The 23,344-nt window shown below is 36.5% G+C and overlaps 1 protein-coding gene and 1 long non-coding RNA gene across 2 annotated transcripts; one reads left to right on the top strand and one right to left on the bottom strand.

Annotated features, from left to right (window-relative positions):
• Window positions 1-1,925: 1,925 nt before the first annotated feature.
• Window positions 1,926-11,971, bottom strand: LOC139902881 (mitogen-activated protein kinase 9-like). The gene is made up of 9 exons (XM_071885549.1): window positions 10,893-11,971; window positions 10,517-10,722; window positions 9,772-10,180; window positions 9,553-9,680; window positions 9,200-9,259; window positions 8,242-8,391; window positions 7,566-7,721; window positions 7,273-7,484; window positions 1,926-2,472 (listed from the first exon to the last, which is right to left on the bottom strand). The coding sequence occupies exons 1-9, from the start codon at window positions 11,947-11,949 to the stop codon at window positions 2,367-2,369; spliced, it is 2,484 nt and encodes an 827-aa protein (XP_071741650.1). The 5' UTR covers window positions 11,950-11,971; the 3' UTR covers window positions 1,926-2,366.
• On the top strand, window positions 3,359-4,444 carry LOC139898214 (uncharacterized). Its single transcript, XR_011776916.1, has 3 exons — window positions 3,359-3,539; window positions 3,652-4,014; window positions 4,119-4,444. It is a non-coding gene; the product is annotated as an uncharacterized lncRNA (long non-coding RNA).
• Window positions 11,972-23,344: the final 11,373 nt, after the last annotated feature.

Genomic DNA, 23,344 nt, shown 5'->3' with positions numbered 1-23,344 from the left:
ACTATAAAATATGTTTTAATCTAGTAGAAATCATCACTAAAAGCTTTTATAAACAATTTAACTTCAAGTAGTACTACTCATTGATATTAAGTGAGGCGTTGAAATTGAAAGTTAAATAGAAAACTCTGTGCAATATGCTTCTTACAAACTCACATCTTTTACATAAAATGAACATTGTTATTTTCATTCAGGGTTTCTAAAATACCGATTGATTCGAGATGTTTTTTCACATTTATAACCCATGGTAAGTAATTATTCCCACTTGATTTTAAAGGAGCAAATTTAAGCCTTTTTAAATTCGACATTTTCTATTATCAAAAAGATGAACAACATAAATCATGATCATAATCAATTTCTATTCATAGACAAATAACAACATGAAATTAGAATCATTTTAAATTCATAAGTAGCAAACAACAGAATAATGGCATGATTATAAATGATAAAACCACAAAGGCAGGATAGAATATAGGTTCACCCGGTGGTATATTAGCAACAATGATGATACTTATTATGACCAATACAATAGGAAAAATCATCCTCGGGTGAATCATCTTTACAAAAACTTTTGAGAGTGGTCATCCGAGAAAATGAAGTTTGATTTGTGAAATTGTGAAAATGGAGATGTTTATTTTATATTTAAAAAAAATATAGTCGTTGTAACTTCGTCAGTTGACGTTAACAACCGTTATTTATATATGACCGTTGTAACATCGTTAGTTGACGTTAACGACTGTTATGTACTGTTGTATTAATAATAATTTTTAATAAAAGAATTTTATTAGTATAAATATGATTACTATAAATACATTTAGTATAAATATGTCTAGTATAAATACGAAATTTAAGAGAATAAACATATTATGCATAAATAATAAATTTAAGAATAAACATTAGTATGCATGAAATAAATAATGATTAATTGCATAAGTAATCATAAATGTTAGATAACATAAATATAAATGTTAGTGAAGTTAATAAGAGTTAGATTACAGAAATATAATTCAGACGATATAACTGACCATATATAACATAAATATAAATGTTAGTGAAGTTAATAATAGTTAGATTACAGAAATATAATTCAGGCGGTATAACCGACCATATATAACTTAAATATAAATGTTAGTTATGATGATAATAATATTTACCTTACTAATAAATAATAGAAGATATCGTTAAAGAATTTTTTTTATTACCTTGATTAGTGACTTGTGCTTGCTTAGATAAACTTTGATTATACGGAGCACTTCGTGCTAATAACGTGTTATGATTATATATAAGAACAAAGAGAGAAGAAAATAACAAAGAGTACTCTATAAGAGTATATTGATATTTCAAGAGAATTGGTACATCTTTAAATGGCTACCATACATGCCTATTTATACTACATTAAGAGTGTTACATATTTCACTTTTATGAATTATATATAAAATTGTTAGCCACCTTCAATAATTGATTGTTAGCCACTTTCAATAATTGATGCATTATTATAACAGTTACCATGAATATACATGAACAGTCCTAAGTTTTTATAAGTCCGGTGATAATGACTTATATAGACTATAAACCAACTTGACTAGATGACTTTTTATGATCACTTTCATCGGTTAGTGAATGAAATTAATAAAACTCTTTAAGTTGATTTATTCAAATGACATCATCTTTTTCAAGTACCTAGCTTGAATACCATGTACAAACATTATTTTATATATATATTAATATAAATGATAACAGACTTGTTAATTGGCTTGTTTTAAGTGATTAAATCAGCTAACTTGGCAAGATGTGGCAATACTTTTCAAAAAACCCCAATCATGTTTGTGCATGTTCGCGTGAGTAAATCAATCTGTTTCTCCTACAACAGTGTTATTATTCTCATTCGAATTAAAAACTTACAAAAACAAAAAAAAACAAAAAAAAACAGTAATCGATATGTAATTCAGTTAACTGTTGAGTACATTGTAAGATACGACATACATAGAAAGTACATAGATCAATGGTCTAGTGTAATCTTAACGCGGATTTTGTACGTGGAGCATCATTTCTTTGATTGCAGTGGTGCCACTTGAACTATATTGACCAAAAATATCACTATTCACTTAATTAGGTATTAAAGGAAGAGGATAAAGATTCGTACTTTCACTTTCGATCGTTGAGCTATTCGTTTCATTGTAGTAATCTTGACTAACCCAAAAGTTCTTGCCCAACGTTCTTATTGTTTCAAGCTCCATGGTCACTTCTTTCAGTTTGCAACCCGAAACTATTTGATAATCTTCACATACTTAACAATTTAGATGAATTAATAATACGGTAACTTCAATTTGGTATCAGCTTCAGGACTAATTTGGAAGCATGAAGATAAGTTACTTCGGTAATGATGAAGATTGTTGCCTCTCAAGAGGAGCAGCTGATGTGCCTTTGCCATAATGTTCTTCAAGATGAGCAAACTCCTTGAATTGATCAACGACACTGCAAAGAAGAAATAGAATGAAAACATTGCAACGACGAAATAGAATGAAAACATATGAGAATTTGGTCTACATATATAATTTGAAATTGAAAAAGATCCATGAGAGACTTCTAATAACATTATTTCTGTAACCAACGAGCTTATAGCTCAGTGGTACCCGATGCCTTTGATCCCTGGGCCCACGGTGGGGGAAGCTTCCACCCAATAGAGGCGCAAGTTCGATTCTCAGTCTGGGCGCCCCGCATGGAATTATCTCTCCCTCCGGGGGGAGGTTTGTGAAGTGCTTTCGGGGGTCTAGCTAGCTGGGGTAAAGATCGCCTTGCCGCCACTGTGGGTAACTGGGAGGAGGTAATTTTCCGGCACAGGTCTCTTTCGGGGTGGGATTGGTGGGTGCTACGGCACACAGGGTTAGCGTGTCCCTGCCAACTTACACGTTTTCCACCCAACATTATTTCTGTAACACCCCATTTCTCTAAGGTAATAATTATACATATATTTAATTGTGGTAAACGGTGTCACCATTTGATTGGTTGACACCATGTGTTAATAGTAACTCTTTTTTTTTAAAAAAAAAAAAAAAAAAAAACATGATTACCCCCAAACCACCAACCCAATACCATCCGGATCCCCTGACCCGCTCCACCAACCCGATCCGAATACCCGCTACTGTAGCTACAGTACCTTTTTCCCCCCCGAAACCAACCCGCAGCGAAAGCGCGGGCCAAAAAACTAGTTTATTATTATTTGTTGTTACTTAACTTTTGTTATAAAATAGACCTTGAGTGCAACTAATAAGCTGGGCTGGGTTAAAAGTGTAAAATGTGATAAACACTTCTAATTAAAATCTGAGACAGTTCTTTATTTTCCCAAAATCCTGAAAATTGAAATTACAGAGCAGGTGTGGGTGAGAGTGGCGATTTGGTGAGAAGCAACAAGAAACCCTAGAATTTCCTTCATGCAATTGAATCTAAGAGTGTAATCAACAACACTGATGCTTGTACCATTAGAGCTCAAGATTCTCCATAGTCCATCATCAATTTGGGGGTTTTGTAACCTAAACCCCAAGGTATGAATGATCTATGCTTTAAATCAAAAATTATGTATTTAGATAATGATAATATTGTTAGACCAAATAAGAATGAATTCTGATGAATGTGTATATATATGCTTATTTTTAGGTGAATTTTGCTTGAAGAATGGTTGATTTCTTGCTTGGAAGAATTTAAGTTGCTTGCTTGGAAGTGAGGTGAGTACAATGTGTACATATTGTTGATATATTTGATTTTAGTATGCAAATTGTGGTTTGATGGAAGTGAATGGAGCTCATAGTACATCGGGAGATGTACAAGAGTTTCTTAGCGTTAGGGATGCACTAGACGGTAGTTTGGGGATGCCCATGCCTACGACATCGGGGATGTCTAGGGAACTTGCTTCTTGTCGGGTACTGAGCAAGAATCCTATTTAGCACCGGGGATGCAACTTGGACGTTTAGAGGATTTGCTTCTTGTCGGGGACTAGCAAAGACTCATATGTGCTTATTGGTATTGTATGCGGTTTGTGCGCTCACCATTGAATTTATTGATTAATATGTACATGTTGTAATCACTAAGCGTTTCACTTACCATTGTATATTTCTCTTTTATAGGCTTTGAAGTAGATAAAGGGAAGGGTAAGGATGTGCAATATCTTGAGTACTTATGGGCGATGATTGTGACTTAAAGACTTGAATTCATGCTAGAAGTAATGCTCTTATATCTTGGTCAGTGAGTCAAAATTTGGTGAAATGGGTTAAGTGTTGGAAATTTAGTTTAATTGAGGGATGTAGTGTACACTTGTGAATGAGTTAAGAGGTACAGAGTGTACACTCATTAAGTGATAGATTACTGAGACCCAAAAATGATTTTCCATTATTTATTATCATTTGAAATTTGACTAAGTGTTTTCGTGCTATGTCTTCTTAGTCGGCTAAAATTTGATCAAGTGTTTTCTGTGCAATGTCTTCTTATTCAGCTGAAATTTGGCTAAGTGTTTGGTGCTCTCTCCGAAGAGGGAGCACAAGAGGCAGCAAGGAAAACACTTCTGAAATTTGGCTAAGTGTTTGGTGCTCCCTCTGAAGAGGCAGCACAAGAAAGTGCTGAAGAGGCAGTACGAGTTTGGTGCTCCCTCTGAAGAGGCAGCACAACTGCATAAGAGGCAGCATCAAATAGACTTGTTAAAAGTTACTAAGTGTTTTGTTGTTTGGTGCTCCCTCTGAAGAGTTTATTGGCTATTTAATGTATGACATGACTTGTACAAGGTTCAATTCTTAGAACACCATGATTCTTGAATATTTTGGAATGTGTAATGTACTAAGATGGAAATTCAATCTTCAAAATATTTCCATTTAAGCATGGGTTTGGTTTTAATTGTTTAATTCTCGTGAAATGTATTGCACTAAATTGGGAAGGATTGTTGGAAATTTAGTATAATTGAGGGATGTAGTCTACACTTGTAAATGTGTTAGGAGCTACGGAGTGTACACCCATTATGTGATAGATTACCCAGACCCAAAAGTGGTTTTTCATTATTTACTATCATAACTTGGTCTACTTGAAATTTGACTAACTGTTTTATGTGTTATGTCTTCTTAGTCACCTAAAAATTTGGCTAAGTGTTGAGGCAGTAAGCAAAACACTTCAAAAATTTAGCCAAGTGTTTGGTGCTCCCTTTGAAGAGGCAGCACTAGAAAGTGCTGAAGAGAGAGCAAAAGTTTGGTGCTCCCTTGCTGTTTTGTGCTCCCTTTGAAGAGGGAGCACAAGATGCACTAAGGATTCCATGCTCCGTTTTAAGAGGCAGCAAGGAAAACACTTAGTCAAATTTTAAGCTTTTTCGTGTTGTCCAAGTTTTAGTAAAATATGGAAGGATTATTTGTGTAATCACTTATGCTATATTTGTGGAAACAATAATTCTTGTTTATGGAATAAATTATTATCTTAACCGCTTTGAATATTATGGGAGATATTTATGGAGAGTCAATCGGTCAATTGATTCGAATATATCTTTTTCCATAATTACGAGTGCCTATGAATACATAGACGAATTATTCATGAGAGATACAATTCGAAACATAAATACTCTTCTGCGAAAGGGTTCTTGTTCTCTGCCAAAAACAAGAACATAATCTCTGTATTATCCCAAAGTGATATTCGTGTAACCCAGACAATAAGTGTCGAATAAATACGTTTGGAAAGTGATACCACGATTCATTGATTTATACGGTCATCGATTATTTTACCCTACACGAAGATTTAAAACCTCCAACATCAAGTTTAGCACTTGTCTTTTGCAATGGTTCTTATACCTACTACTAGTAATTTGGTGGTTGTATTTTGTTATGTTATGATGATGTATATGAAGTTAAACAAGTTGGATTTGAGTTGGTAAGTGTTAGGTGTTGAAATGAGTAGCTGAAAACGGGTCAAAATAGCAAAAAATGGATGAAACTGGACAACACGAGGGATACCGCATCCCAAGTCATCGAACCAGAAGCAGAAAATGAGTGATGCGCCGCATCAAGCACCAGAAAAATAATATTTGGGTCGTTTTTCTGATTTGGGTCGTGGTTGTTTCTATTTCACTAATCATTTCTTACGGAAATACATTTATGATTTCCTGGGGAATTTTTCACATTTTACTCAAGGCACACTAATGAAAAAATAGCATTGCAGAACAAAGAGTATAGAAGGCAATTTCAATTTCAATTAATGTTATAATGCATGTGAAAATGTGTCAATTAGTTATATGTCTATCATTACTGCTAACATGTAAAGACCTAGCATCGATCTTAGAGCTTCAGGAGATAAATTCGACAGTATAAAAGCCACTCTCTTTAAAAAACATTAGGCAGACCAGCCAACTAAAGCTATTTTGATCTCTCCTATAAAAGGGCTTGTTATTATCTGACCCGTGGACCCGCCCATATTGAAACTTATGACGAGGATTTACAGAATATTCATGTGACAGCTACATACTGGGTATAATGTTTTTTGATGATGGTGGACTATTTTCTGGTCTAACCATGAAGTCAAGAACCTTCTTAGTAGGCTCGTAACAGGTTGGATGTTGGCCTAGGAATTTTCAGTTTGTTTGACCTGTTTAACTGGACAAAGCTAAAACAAATCCGAACCACCGCATCTGTAGATAAATACTATATATTAAGATTTCCACCTCTACCTTTCGTTTACATGTCAAACAAAATTATATCAAGAGTTCAAGACACACTAATGAAGAAATAGCATTGCAGAACAAAGAGTATAGAAGGCAATTTCAATTAATGTTATAATGTACTGTATTATATTATAATGTATGTATGTAATTGAAAATGTGTTAATTAGGTATTTGTATATTACTGCTAACATGTAAAGAGGTAACATAAATGTTATGGCTTCAAGAGAAACAACTCGACAGTAAAAAAATACCACTTTCTTAAAAACTTTAGGCAGTCGAGTCAACTCAAGCTATTTTGACCTCCCCTAAAAAATGGCTTGTTTTTATCCGACCCATCCATTCCCATTCTGAAACATATAACAACGAGGATATACATAATATTCTTGTGCGGCTACGTACTGGGGTATACGGAGTAATATTTTTTTGATAGAGGTGGGCAATGTTCCGGGCTAACCAAGGAACTTGTTAGTAGGCTCGTAACAGGTCGGGTGTTGGCCTTGGTACATTTGGTTTGTTTGACCTCCTCAACCAGATAAAGCTAAAACAAATCCGAACAGACCCATTTGTATATAGATAGATCCAGTTAATCGCACCTTGGGTACATGAAGCCTGTTGGTTCTGCTCCGTTCAAATACTCTTTAAGCATATTTGGATGATATTCAAGAATCTCTCTATAAATCAATTCGCGTACATCTTCTTTAGCAATTTTCCTTCTTTCAAACTCAAACTCCATGTTGGTAATGGGTTGAGCAGATGGTTCCCTTTCAACATTTGCCAAATTCTTGAAATATGGATCCGAAAGAGCCTATAAATGAAACAATATCAGGTTTTTCAAAATAAGAGACCACAAAACATGGTACATAACTACATAATGTATTATTATTACTTCCTCTGCAGTAGGACGATCTTTAGGCTCAAACGCGAGCATTCTTTCTAATAAACGAAGAGCGAGAGGATCTGCATTTGGAAACTTTTGTGAAAAAGGAATCGGCTTTTTCTTCCTCATGCTGCTTAAGTATCTTCGGGCCTTCTCATTTCTTATCTGATTGTATAATATCAATGTTAATGTTAATATAATATAAAGATGAAAGCAAATTAACTATAAGTGATTTGTATATGTGTTTTAGAAGTGAATATATCATGTTGAACAACCAAATCAAGCAATCAACTATCAAACCCCAGATGATGTTTAGGCGATTATGAATTATAAAATTGTAATAACCAGATACTCAAATATTTAAAGTGCATAACAGAAAAGGTTTGGGTGTACTAATGGATTTTCGACTAATATACAATTTAGTGCTAAACTGTATTAAAACTAAGATTACAAAAACCATTGAATAAAGCTGAACAAATACTAGAGAAAATTCTTCCAAAATTAATAAACAAATAAATTTAAATTAAAAAATAAAACTATAACAGATATTTTAATTTGTTCCAGAACTTGAAAGCAGATAGATTTTTCATCCAGGTATAAAAGTGTAACAAAACAGGTAATCAGTACCAAAATGCATATCCAAACGTGTTCTATGTCGACAAGTAATAAAGGTAGTAAATCAAACCATTGCTATGGTTTCAGGTGCCGGCGTCCCCAAAAGATCAGTCATGAGATCCAACTGATGGACCACATTTTTGCCAGGGAAAAGAGGTTTTCCAGTTAATAGCTCTGCAAATATACAGCCAATACTCCATATGTCTATAGCCGGTGTATACTGCACAAAAGCATCTAGTTAATACAAAAGTTGCACCTGGTATTGTTTTTTAGTTTTTACTGATCAGACCCAAAACACATTTTAGTGCGTGTAGTCTTGATCGAACCAAAAGTATCGCTGCATCATATTAACTCAAAGCATATTGTCTGGAAAAACAATAGTGGAGCCTAACTTATAAATCTGCTGAATCAAACTTGAGTCTAGAAAAGTAGAATTTTCACCAAGTGTTTGTAAATCAAGTTTAGAGAGATAAAAAGCTTGTGATGAAAAAAGAAGGGGATCTAGAGCTCATTTCTCATACACTTGTGTTTCTAGAAGCTAAAGCTTCACCTTTTTCAATTTATTGTAAGGCCTTAATACGTTTTACCTAAAAGATTTATTGAGGGGATAGGGGTTTAACTGATGAGTAAACCCTAAATTACTTACGGGATTCTTTCTTAAATGGTTTATTGAGTTTATAAAAACACTTTGTTCAGATTCTTACACGTGGTTAGGGTTTTAATGAGTTAATGGGTAGATTACAAATGTCATTTAATTGAAAAGTGAATGAATAGTGGATGAGGTTGCATGTGTCAAGTGTTTGAGATTGGTTAAAAGATGTTTTATAAGTGAATACTGGATGAGGTTATAAATGTCATTTAATTGAAAAGTGAATACTGGACGAGGTTGTTTGTTCAATTGCTCTTTACATATTTCCCATACGTGCTGTAAGAAACATTCATGTTAAATGTTGAATTCTTCATTATGTTGATAACTAAGTTTCTAGCCAAGTACCCAACACAAATAAGTGCAAAGATGGCTGTCTTACCTTAGAGAAAAAGGATCCGCACAATTCTGGAGCCCTGTACAATCTTGCTGCGACATAATCCTGTCATCAAATGTTAATCATAAGTACATAAATCTGACCTCAATAAACTAAAGGTCACAAGATATGCAGCGGATGCAGGGTCGATAAGGAGTCAAAATGAGTGATTTTAGGAGGTTCATGCATTTATAAGTAGGCTTTTCACACGTTCATCCATTAATACTATTTCTAAACAAGCTACTTCTCATTTTCACCCATTTGACCCATTGGAGATGTACACAACCCGTATCAACCCATCCTTGAGCAAAATGGTTAAATCTGCCACCAGATAACAGTAATATGAGTTAGGGGCATACCGACCAGAATACTCCAGTAGGTGGATCATTAAAGGAAACTCTTGCAAGACCAAAGTCACAGATCTTGAGTTTGCAATCGGCACTTGCCAAAATATTTTTGGGTTTTAAATCTCTGTGAAATACGTTCGCTGCAAAAGTAAAACAAAATTATAAACCACTAGAAATAATCACATATAATCATATGTTATAACATTATAATATTGTATTATTATATATAACCTGTATGTAAGTATTTCAATCCTCGAAGAAGTTGATAAAGGAAAAACTGATGATGTTCTGGTGTTAAGTTATCATTTGCCTTAATAACCTGATGTAAATCAGATTCCATTAGCTCAAACACCACATATATATCTCTGAATTCTCGTCTTGAAGGCGGTAATAAAATGTGCTTAATTTCCACAATATCCGGATGACGAAGAAGCCTTAGAAGCTTAATCTCACGAAGAACGCGAGTTGCATCAGAAACATGTTCAAATATATCACTTATCTTTTTAATAGCTACTTTTTCGCCAAGATAAGTATCGTATGCAGAGCATACAGTACCATAGTTTCCTTTACCTATCACTTCCACTATCTTATACCTACTTCTTTCACCATATTCCGCGAAAAAATCTACTTCCGCAGATCCCTGAAATATTAAATCATCTAAAAGTTTCATAAGCTACATTAATCAAATGAATCTATAGCAATGGATACTAGTAATTATGTGAAAATTATCCTTAGTGGCATCATTTTCATGTGTTATTCATTCACTCAATTTCTTACAGCCACATCATGCACAGCTTTTCCCCCTGTTGAAATGACCTGACCATTTTTCTATCAACTCTTATCATTAAAAAAAAAAAAAAAAAAAAAAAAAAAAAAAAAAAAAAAAAAAAAAAAAAAAGAAAAGAAGAAAAAAAAAAAAAAAAAAGGTATTTCTTCCTTGATCTTAAATACTTGTTTTACATTTACACATACATACCAGATCATATCCTTGAGAGTTTATTATACCGCACCCTTTAGCCACAACAGCAATTCCATCACCAGATCTTGAAGGGGAAAGTAACTCCTCCTCAACACAATCTAAGAGCAAATCTTGAGTATTGCTAGCTTTCATTTCAGTATCAGTAGTGATTTTAATGTTTCTCTTGATATTATTATTATTCGGTTCCTTTGAAGCACTATTAGCTGAAATTATTGAAAAAAAAAAATATACATTATATAATCTCTACCTCGATATTCACACCACCATGCTACGGCATTTTAAAATGTTGTGTCCTGTATATATATTCAATGGAGTATACATGTAAATTTAACAAACATGTGAATGCAATTCAAGATGAGCTTGAAATGTATACCAGAGAGGAGGTGAAACTTATCAAACATTCTACCAAATGCTGTTTTTCCGGTGGTTTGCAGCAAATTATTTGTTTTTTCTTGTATGGCAAGCAGAGACTCAAGCCTGACAAGCACCTCAGCCATGGAAAGGCGTTGCTTAGGATTGTTGTGCAAACATCTTTCTACAATTCCAGCAAACTCCTTCAGACACTTTGGAGAGATTTGACCCTTTAATTCTGAATCGATTATACGTTTAAAGTTCCCTTCTTTGATCATGTCTTGACCCCATGTTGCTAAGCCTCGTTGCTCCTCATCAAGAGGTTTTGGGACTGCTCGCTTACGGCACACCACTTCCAACAATACGACACCAAAAGCATACACATCTGACTTCCTAGTCAGCCTTCCAGTAGTGAAATAATTTGGATCAAGATACCCAAAAGATCCTTTAACAAGTGTGTTCACATAAGTGGATGTGTGGCTCGTTGACCCTATTTTGGACAACCCAAAGTCTGAAATTTTTGCTTCCCAATTTTCATCTAACAAAATATTAGAGCTTTTGACATCACGATGTATGACACAAATTCCAATCCCAGCACCAGTGTGAAGGTAGTGTAACCCACGACCCACACCTATGCAGATCTTGAGTCGTTGAAGCCAAGAAAGAGGGGTACCACGTTTATGGAGGTGATCTTCAAGTGTACCATACGGAATATATTCATATACAAGGATCAACTCTTTTTCATGGTTACAATAACCAATCAAAGTTACTAAATGACAGTGGCGCAACTTGGAAAGCATCTCAACTTCTGCCTGAAACTCTGATTCCCCCTGATTTGACATGGGATCCAACCGTTTAATGGCAGCAACAACATGACCTGATCCATTGAAAACATTACCTTTATATACTTTTCCAAAGCCCCCACGCCCAACTACTAAAGCTTCGTCAAAGTTTTCTGTTGCTGAAAGAATTTCATTAAATTCAAAGTGACAACAATATTGTTGTGACAATTGCACGGAGGAGGAAGAGGTGGACGTCGATGGTTCACATTCTTTACTGTTGCGAGTATTAAGAAACATAATTGATGATGAAGTATAACAAGAAGAAAAGAAGAAGAAAAAACTAAAATAAACTTTTGATATTAGAGAATATAATCGTCTTTATAGAATGATGATCTGCTTCCTGGAGATGCAGCTCAGCATGACTTTGACTTGATCAACAAATTGTTTTGAGTGTCAACGCAGAAATATTAAATGTGTTATAATATATAAATATATATATATAAATGGATAGTCAAAATTATTGATACACAAAAGTAATATTATTGTATTACTTAAACTTGTGATATTTTTGCTATAAATAGCCATGAATGCAAGCATTAAACTTGCACCATTTCTCACACTTACAAAGTGTTTCTTTCTTTCTCTCCATTATCATCTTTGTTCTTACACTTCATTATTAGTATTCTTAATCAAGAATCAAATCACTAAAGGTAGTTATAAGCCTACTGAATTATAACATCAAGAATCAAACCACTAAAGGTAGTTATAAGCCTGCTGAATTATAACATTAAGAATCAAACCACTAAAGGTAGTTATAAGCCTACTGAATTATAACACGTTATCAGCACGATAATCTTAATACTAATTATGGTTGGCTCTGCCACCTAAATGATATATGGTCGGTTATACCACCTGAATAATATATGGTCGACACTGTCGTCTAATTATCATTTATGTTACTAACATTTATATTTCAATTATCTAACATTTATATGGCCGACACTGTCGCCTAATTATCATTTATGTTTACTAATATTTATATTTATGTTATATAACATTTATTAATGATTGCTTACATATGGTCGACACTGTCACCTACTTATCATTTATGTTATATTAAATTTATGTTTAATGTTTATATACTTATGAATATAAAGTGACTATAATTTATCATGTTGTTTGTTTTGATAGAAAATGTCGAATCTGGAAAAGCTTAAATTTACTCCTTTAGAATCAACTGGAAACAACTACATGTCATGGGTTATAAAAGTAAAAATGCATCTTAAATCAATGAGCATTCTTGAAGCCATAAATGAAAACAACACTTGTTCTGAAAAAGAACAAGCAACGGCATGTTGCTTTATTCATCAAAATATTGATGAATGCTTACAAAATAATTATGTGACTGTAGAAGATCCCCATGTTTTATGGGAAGGTCTCAAAAGCAGATTCAATAATCAAAGAGAAATTTTACTTCCAGCTGCTATGGAACAATGGAGAACATTAAGGTTCCAAGACTTTAAGAAAGTAAATGAATATAGCTCAGCTCTGTATAATACATGTTCACAACTTAAATTCTGTGGACATGAAATAAGTGATGCAGACATGATGGAGAAAACTTTCTCCACAATGAATGCTGCAAACATCACAGTGCAAAGAAATTTGAGAATGCTAAAGTTCAAAACATATCCTGAACTTAATTCATATCTCTTAGTTGCAGAGCAAAATGATGAGCTATTAATGAAAAATCAGCAATCCCGTCCTACTGGTACACTTGCAATCCCTGAAGCAAATACTGCAAATAATTATAAACAGGGACAAGGACGCGGGCAAGGTCGTGGTTATAATAACCATCACCATCATCATGCCAAAAGCCATAACTATGGTAGAAACCATCCTTATGGTAATGGTAATGGGCGAGGACGTGGTCGTGGTAGTGGCCGTGGTGGTCAAAGAAATAATAATCCACGAAAATGTAAATATCAACCACAAAACAAGCCCACTAAACAAGATGTTGAAGAAAATTCTTCTAAAAATTCTGAAGAATCTTGCTACAGATGTGGTAGAATGGGCCACTGGGCTAATACTTGCCGAACATCTAAACATCTTGTTAAGATGTATCAGGATTCGCTGAAAGATAAAGAAAAGGAAGTAAACTTTGTAGATAACGTCGATCCAACAGTCACTGAGAAACCATCTGATTTATATGAAGATTTCTTGAATGTTTAAGTTGTGTGTCTTTCGAAAAATAAACGATTTAATATCGTCTGTCTTTGTCATTATGTTTGCTAAATGTTTCAGTACTATCTATTTGCGTGTAAAATATTGTGTAATATTAATGTACTCACTATTTATTTCTTATATATGAAGTTCAATATGAATTTTGCTGGAATACAACATCAATCAAGTGGTGGAGATCTCTGTATAGTAGACAGTGGAACTACACACACTATACTTAAATCCGAGAAATATTTTATTGATCTAAAACCAACGGAAGGAACTATACATACAATATCAGGACCTGCTAACTTGATAAAAGGGATAGGAAATGCAAATTTCATACTACCAAATGGTACAAAAATTTTAATAAATGATGCCTTATTTTCTCCCAAGTCAAGCAGAAATTTATTGAGTTTCTCCGACATATACCTTAACGGGTATGATTATCAGTCAGTGACAACAGAAAATGAGAAATATTTAAGTATCACTGACAAGAGTCATGTGGTTGAAAAACTGCCAAGACTTAGTTCTGGATTACATTATACACATATAAATGTACCAGAAATACATATGGTAGTTAACGAAAAATATATTGATCCTGGTGTATTCAGTTTATGGCATAACAGATTAGGCCATCCAGGATCAACAATGATGAAAAGGATTATTGAATGTACTCATGGACATCCACTAAAGGATAGAAAAATCCATCATGATACAATGGTTCCATGTACATCTTGCTCTCTTGGAAAATTGATAACTAGACCCTCACCACTTAAGGTTGAGAAAGAATCACCAATGTTTCTTGAAAGAATTCAAGGTGATATATGTGGACCAATTCATCCACCATGTGGACCATTTAGATATTTCATGGTTCTAATAGACGCATCTAGCAGATGGTCTCATATTTGTCTGTTATCAAGCCGTAATGTGGCATTTGCAAAATTTCTTGCCCAAATTATTAAATTGAGAGCTCATTTTCCTGATTACACCATTAAAAGGGTGAGACTTGATAATGCTGGTGAATTTACATCTCAAGCATTTAATGACTATTGCATGTCTATAGGAATTGTTGTTGAACATTCTGTTGCTCATGTGCATACACAAAATGGTTTAGCCGAGTCATTGATTAAACGTTTACAGTTAATCGCTAGACTATTGATAATGAGAACAAAACTCCCTGTATCTATATGGGGTCATGCAATTTTACATGCTGCTGCATTGATTCGCATCTGTAGCGACCCGACCAAATCATCATTGACGGCGCCGTCTACTTAGGTCCCGTTACGTGGTCATAAGTCTTTAAAACAACGTTTGACCAAAAGATATGTCGCATTCATTTCAAATGTAAAGGTTGTTCAAGTTTACAAGAATAGTTCCACCACAAGTTACGATACAAAGTTTTAAGTACAAATGAAACTTATGCGACACAATTTAAAAGTATCCAAAAGACGCTCCATGTATGCATATATATACTCGACATCCAATGCAAGTATCAAAATAATGAGCGGAAGCATGTATCATGTATCGTTCAAGGACCTGAGAAAAACATAGAAATCTGTCAACGAAAACGTTGGTGAAATCATAGGTTTAAATAAGTAAGTACAAGTGAACCACAAGATTTGCATCAATGAATTAATAGTAATACATTCCAAAAGTTTGTTTCACGAGCACCCAATTATCAATGCTTAACATTTACTTCCATTGAACCCCATCACTTAGTGCTAGAACATACACTGTTTCTCGAAAATATATTTCATTCGTAAACGGTAGCGAACCGTTTGAATGAGGGTTCGTCAAACCCATATGGATCCATACAACATAAGTTCTCGCTTACACCCGGCAAGTGTAACTAATGATAATCGAATTGAGGATTTTGTTCTAAACTCGTATGTAGAATTGTTTGTTTTCCTGTACTTGTGTTCACTTAGTAAAAGAAATGTTTATGTTTTCTCATCCCAAATGTAAGTTCAAAAAGAGTAAAAGTGGGACTATGATCTCACCTTGAGTGCAAGAGTTAATAAAGTACTTCAAAAAGTAGACGCGTGCAAAGACAAAGCTAGTCTTGACCTAATCATATAGGTTGTATCAATAACGGTAAACACAAACGGTCAAAGATATTCAATTAGTCCTATGGCTCGTTACGACTCGATTATGTAGCATGTGAATCAATTAGTCAAGTTTCATGCACGATACAAGTAACTAAGCATGTTAGAACGATCGTATAATTGTTTGGTTAAGTTTGACTAAAAGTCAAACTTGGTCAAAGTCAAAGTCAACGGGGTCGGATCGGGTGTCCGACAATTTTCTCATGATGAGAAATCATTTATGAGCAGAATGGCCAAGTTTCATGTTAATCGGAGTTACGGTTAAGCGGGAAACATTTTGTGAAAGGAAAAATAAAAACTAAAATGAGCTGGGCATATGCGCGGCGCGCAAAGGGTTGCGCGGCGCGCACCCAAGTGTAAATCCTGGTCAGAACTTAACCACGAAGGCAAACATCTGGGATTTCTAATTTTGCGCGGCGCGCGGGTATATGCGCGGCGCGCAATACCTGGGAAACATGCAGTTTGCAGAAAAAGACCAAGTCACGAACCAAAACTCAAATTAACCTATTTTATGAACCGAAAACATCCAAAATGCATACTATATATCGTCGGAAAGGTAATTTGACAAGGAAAACAACTAAACACGTTTCATCAAACAAAAACATCAATTTCAATAACCGATTTTCCGTCAAGTGATCATTAAGAATCCATTTTCAAAGTTTCAAGTTCATCAAATGCATTTTAAGTTTCGGGAATCCAATTCACACATGTGATATGCCGTTTTGAAGGTAATCAAACACACATTGCAACAAAACACTTAACAACAATATCTCATAGCATTTGACGCATCAAAAGTTCATGTAAAGCTCATCAAACCCTAATCCAAGTTCACAAAATCATTAATCATGTTCTTGGAGTTTCCTTAATCAACCTATACATCAAAACGAAGCTAATGATACTAGTAACACTTTTAAAACATGCACTTTAACAATCTAACAACATTTGATCATCCAAAATCAAGGATTTAGCAAGTAATTTTCATATTGAACTAGTTACACCAAAAACAACTAATCGAGCATACAAATTACATACACGACATCACAATGAGCCATAGACACTAATTAACAACTTTATAACTCAAAAATCTCAAGAACACATAAAATTAGTGATTTTAGAAAGTTACCCAAATGAGATGAAGTTGGTATCAAATTGAAGAGGATGAAGAGAGGATTCCAAATATGTAGTTTATTTTGTTGTAAGCCTCCTAGATCGAATTTAGATGATGATTGAATGAATTTGGAAATTGGGTGTGTTCTTGCTAGAGAGAAAGAGAGAGAGAGTGAGAGATGGTTGAATGGTGGTGATTGGGGTAGACTAGGTGACCTAGTCAACTAGTTTGCCCCGTATCAATTTTAGTCCCTCGAGTTTGTAGTCGGGTGCGGAAAATACCTAAACGGAATATTTTAAAACGCGTATTAACGGGAGATGTTATAAACATATAACGGAGTTTAAATTAGTATAACGGAAAAGAAAATGGAAAAAGGCGGGATGTTACATTACCTACTCCTTAAAAGAAATTTCGTCCCGAAATTTAAGTAGGCGTAGTAGTCGTTGTTTCTTCCTCGAGATCTTGCGTTTCCGAATTCACGAATAGATGAGGATACTTCCTTTGCATTTGATCTTGTCTTTCCCAAGTAAACTCGGGTCCTCTTTTGGCATCCCAACGAACCTTGACAATCGGGATTCGGCTTTGTTTCAATGTCTTGACGGAGGTGTCCACAATTTCAACCGGTTCCTCCACAAAATGAAGTTTGTCATCCATAGTAAGTTCTTCGAGAGGGATGACGATATCGGGTTCGGCAAGACACTTTTTCAAGTTAGATACATGGAAGGTAGGATGAACGGAGTTCAATTGAGGCGGAAGATCTAAACGATAAGCAACGGTTCCAATACACTCCAAGATTTCGAAAGGACCAATATACCGCGGATTTAGCTTCCCGCGTTTCCCAAAACGGATTACACCCTGCCAAGGTGCGACTTTTAACATTACTCGGTCACCGACTTGAAATTCAAGATCGTTGCGTCGTTTGTCGGTATAGCTCTTTTGACGACTTCGGGCCGTCCTAAGCCTATCTCGGATTTGAATGATTTTCTCGGTGGTTTCGTGAATGAGTTCGGGTCCGGTGATTTGCACGTCGCCTACCTCGGCCCAACAAAGAGGTGAACGACATTTGCGGCCATATAGCGCTTCAAAAGGTGCGGCTTTAATACTCGCGTGATAACTATTGTTATAAGAGAACTCGGCGAGAGGTAAGTGCTTGTCCCAAGCTTTTCCGAAATCAACCACGCAAGCTCGTAACATGTCCTCTAAGGTTTGAATTGTACGTTCGCTTTGTCCATCGGTTTGAGGATGATATGCGGTGCTCATGTCTAAACGCGTTCCCAACGCTTCTTGCAATGTACGCCAAAATCTAGAAACGAAACGGCCATCTCGGTCGGAGATAATCGATAAAGGTATACCGTGTCGGGCTACGATCTCCTTAATGTAAAGTTGTGCAAGTTTCTCCATTTTGTCCGTTTCTTTCATGGCAAGGAAGTGTGCGGATTTGGTGAGACGGTCAACAATAACCCAAATGGTATCATAACCGCCCGTCGTTTTTGGTAGCTTGGTGATAAAATCCATCGTTATCCTTTCCCACTTCCATTGCGGGATCTCGGGTTGTTGAAGTAGTCCGGACGGTCTTTGGTGTTCGGCTTTGACTTTGGAACATGTCAAACACTTGGAAACATAAGTAGCTACGTCCCTTTTGATGTTCGGCCACCAATATAGTTGTTTAAGGTCGTGGTACATCTTATTGGCACCGGGGTGAATCGAGTATCGTGACTTATGGGCTTCATCTAAAATAAGGCTTCGTAGGTCCCCATAACTAGGCACCCAAATCCTTCCGGCGTAATATCGGAGTCCGGTCTCCCTAATTTCGAATCGAGAGACGAGAATGTTCAAGAGCTCGTGTGAAAGGTTTTCATCCTTGAGAGCCTCATCTTGGGCTACCCGAATTTGGCTATTAAGGTTTATGTGGATGGTGATGTTTAAGGCTCGGACACGAAGAGGCACCGCTCTTTCTTTTCGACTTAAGGCATCGGCTACTACATTTGCCTTCCCGGGATAGTAACGAAGCTCGCAATCGTAATCGTTTAAGGTTTCAATCCACCTTCGTTGTCTCATGTTTAGTTGCTTTTGATCGAAAATGTGTTGGAGGCTTTTGTGGTCGGTAAAGATAGTACTCTTGGTCCCGTAAAGATAGTGTCTCCACATTTTAAGTGCAAAGACAACGGCTCCGAGTTCGAGATCATGTGTCGTATAGTTTCGTTCATGAATTTTGAGTTGTCGAGAAGCATAAGCAATGACTTTCATTCGTTGCATCAATACACACCCAAAACCATGTTTCGAGGCATCACAATATACAACAAAGTCATCATTGCCTTCGGGAAGTGACAAGATAGGAGCGGTGGTTAGCTTCGTTTTCAAGATTTGGAATGCGGACTCATGTTCGGTCGCCCAGATGAATTTCTTTCCCTTGTGAGTCAATGCGGTTAGAGGACGTGCAACCAAAGAGAAGTTTTCGATGAATCTACGATAGTACCCGGCGAGACCCAAAAATTGACGAATGTGAGTAGGAGTAGTAGGAGTCTCCCATTTGCTAATGGCTTCGATTTTCGTTGGATCGAATTTAATACCTTGGTCACTTACAACATGACCAAGAAATTGAACTTCCTTTAACCAAAATTCACACTTGGAGAATTTGGCATAGAGTTGTTCTTGTCTTAAAAGTTCAAGCACAAGTCGGAGATGTTTTTCGTGCTCTTCTTCATTTTTAGAATAGATCAATATGTCATCGATGAACACAATAACGAATTTATCGAGATACGGTTTGCACACGCGGTTCATAAGATCCATGAACACCGCTGGTGCGTTAGTGAGACCAAATGGCATGACAAGGAATTCATAACTACCATAACGAGTTCGGAAAGCGGTTTTGGAGACATCTTCCCCCTTAACCCTCAATTGATGATAACCCGAGCGGAGATCGATTTTCGAATATACACAAGACCCTTGTAGTTGATCAAAGAGGTCATCGATGCGAGGAAGAGGATATCGGTTCCTAACCGTCAATTTATTTAGTTCACGATAATCAATGCACATTCGTAGGGATCCGTCTTTCTTTTTAACAAACAAAATCGGAGCGCCCCAAGGTGAATGGCTAGGTTGGATAAAACCACGATCAAGTAGTTCTTGGATTTGACTTTGCAATTCTTGCATTTCAGATGGAGCGAGTCTATATGGTGCACGCGTTACGGGTGCGGCTCCCGGAATAAGATCGATTTGGAATTCAACCGGTCGATGAGGCGGAAGACCCGGCAATTCGTCGGGAAATACATCGGAATAGTCACTAACAATTGCCACATCATCGATGTGCTTCTCATCGGACTCGACTTTCTTAACGTGAGCAAGGATCGCAAAACAACCCTTACGGAGTAGTTTTCTAACTTTAATACACGAAATGAGGTTGAGTCCGGTGCAACTCTTATCGCCATAGACGATCAAAGGTTCACCATTCTCGATAGGAATTCGGATTGCGTTAAGGTCACAAAGAATGTGAGATTTCGTTTTGACTAACCAATTCATACCGATTATTACATCAAAGCTTCCTAGTTCCATGGGTATCAAGTCAATTTCAAATTCCTTACCCAAAATGTTCAAAGTACACCCCCGGTAATATGTGTCGGCACTTAAGAGTTTTCCGTCGGCCACTTCGATGGAATAAGTAGTATCTAAAGGGTGTGGTGGAGTGCAAAGGGTAGGAGCTAAAGTCTTGGACACAAAACATTTATCGGCACCCGAATCGAATAAGCAAGTAACATAAGAGTTGTTAAGAAGAAACGTACCCGTGACTAGTTCATTGTCATCTCGGGCTTCCTCGGTGTTGATGTTAAAGGCTCGGCCTCGGTTGTTGGGGTTGGCTTTCTTCTTTGGGCATGCATTTCTATAATGACCCGTTTGACCACATTCGTAACAAGTGCCCGTCTTTGGTGCATTGGGCCACTTTCGAGCAACGGGAGTGGCACTTTTACAATCGTTGGCCTTATGACCAACTCCTTGGCACCGGTGGCAAATTAACTTGCCACATTCACCAAAGTGATGTTTGTTGCATTTGTTGCAAAGAGGTAGGTTCCCGGCATAACCCCTCTTGCCGTCGTTGTTGAAGGGCTTTTTGGTGAAGGTGTTGTTGTTGTAGTTGGTTGATGGAGTGGCTTCCCATTTCCTTTTGTTGCCACCCGACTTGTCCTCAGCCTTAGGAGCCGGCACTACGATTTCGTCAACCGTTTCAATTAGTTGGCGAGCCATGTTCATAGCGGCTTGATGAGTAGTGGGTTTGGATGACATCACCCCTTGTTTGATGCTTTTTGGAAGACCGAGCATGTAGAGCTCAATCTTTTGAGATTCGGGGTTAACAAGATTAGGACACATCAAGGATAGTTCGGCGAAGCGTTGATTATAAGCTTTAAGATCGTTTCCGACCGCTTTCAAAGCTCTTAGTTCTTCCTCAAGCTTTCGGGTTTCTTCGCGCGGAAAATATTCAACAATCATCTTTTCCTTTAGATCGGCCCAAGAGAGGGCATGAGCTTCATCGGTACCCACCGATTGAACATAGGTGTTCCACCATGTTAGAGCAATTCCGGAGAAAGTGTGAGTGGAGTATTTGACCTTGTCTTGATCCCGGAAACCGCTTATGCTAAAGACGGCCTCGGTTTGTTCAAACCAACGAGTAAGCACAACCGGTCCCCCGGTTCCATCATAAGTGTGGGGTTTGCACCCCATGAAAGCTTTGTAGGAGCACCCTTCGCTAGAGTTACCGGCTCCTTGGTTGTTGTTGTTGTTGTTGTTGTGGTTGTTATTATTATTGTTGTTGGATGAGTGACCGGCCATGGCCGCATCTACGGCGGTGGCTATCATCCGTTCGAGAGCTTGTTCGGGAGTTTCATTGCGGCGTACACGACGAGGAGCCATTGTTCCTTCAAGACACAAGAATATCATTGATTAGTATTCTCAATAATACTAACCGTGATATAGAATAAAGATAAAGAGAAGTTTTTTTTTTTTTCCTCGACTCGCCTTAAATTCTTTATGTCATAATGTCGGAACGTTCATATGAGTCACCGTAATATAATCCCGGAAATTATATTACCCTGATTCATATGTGCATTCGACATCATTTCATATAGTCAAGGTGGCGCGTCAATCAAATTAAACAACGTGAGATTAAGATGAACTAAGAGTAGATATGAGTAGAAGCGTTCGAGTATAAATGCACAAGTAGTCAAGTAATTCCTACTTCAAGTCTATATGCCGGTTGTAGTCTAGACTCACCAATGTACCCTATGACTCGGGGTTGACACTAATGAACTCTAAATCCCTACAACCAACGCTCTGATACCATCTGTAGCGACCCGACCAAATCATCATTGACGGCGCCGTCTACTTAGGTCCCGTTACGTGGTCATAAGTCTTTAAAACAACGTTTGACCAAAAGATATGTCGCATTCATTTCAAATGTAAAGGTTGTTCAAGTTTACAAGAATAGTTCCACCACAAGTTACGATACAAAGTTTTAAGTACAAATGAAACTTATGCGACACAATTTAAAAGTATCCAAAAGACGCTCCATGTATGCATATATATACTCGACATCCAATGCAAGTATCAAAATAATGAGCGGAAGCATGTATCATGTATCGTTCAAGGACCTGAGAAAAACATAGAAATCTGTCAACGAAAACGTTGGTGAAATCATAGGTTTAAATAAGTAAGTACAAGTGAACCACAAGATTTGCATCAATGAATTAATAGTAATACATTCCAAAAGTTTGTTTCACGAGCACCCAATTATCAATGCTTAACATTTCCTTCCATTGAACCCCATCACTTAGTGCTAGAACATACACTGTTTCTCGAAAATATATTTCATTCGTAAACGGTAGCGAACCGTTTGAATGAGGGTTTGTCAAACCCATATGGATCCATACAACATAAGTTCTCGCTTACACCCGGCAAGTGTAACTAATGATAATCGAATTGAGGATTTTGTTCTAAACTCGTATGTAGAATTGTTTGTTTTCCTGTACTTGTGTTCACTTAGTAAAAGAAATGTTTATGTTTTCTCATCCCAAATGTAAGTTCAAAAAGAGTAAAAGTGGGACTATGATCTCACCTTGAGTGCAAGAGTTAATAAAGTACTTCAACAAGTAGACGCGTGCAAAGACAAAGCTAGTCTTGACCTAATCATATAGGTTGTATCAATAACGGTAAACACAAACGGTCAAAGATGTTCAATTAGTCCTATGGCTCGTTACGACTCGATTATGTA

The sequence above is a fragment of the Rutidosis leptorrhynchoides genome, chromosome 3 (assembly GCF_046630445.1).
Source record: "Rutidosis leptorrhynchoides isolate AG116_Rl617_1_P2 chromosome 3, CSIRO_AGI_Rlap_v1, whole genome shotgun sequence".
NCBI classification, from domain to species: Eukaryota; Viridiplantae; Streptophyta; class Magnoliopsida; order Asterales; family Asteraceae; genus Rutidosis; species Rutidosis leptorrhynchoides.
Note: the sequence above shows the minus strand (reverse complement) of the source record. Positions and strands in the feature narration are given on the sequence as shown.

Coding starts and splice junctions, on each gene's coding strand:
- LOC139902881 (XM_071885549.1), bottom strand. CDS start 11,949: ATGTTTCTTAATACTCGCAACAGTAAAGAATGTGAACCATCGACGTCC. Junction 10,181..10,516: donor ACTCTCAAGGATATGATCTG/GTATGTATGTGT, acceptor TTAATATTTCAG/GGATCTGCGGAAGTAGATTT. Junction 8,392..9,199: donor GCGGATCCTTTTTCTCTAAG/GTAAGACAGCCA, acceptor GCTTTTGTGCAG/TATACACCGGCTATAGACAT.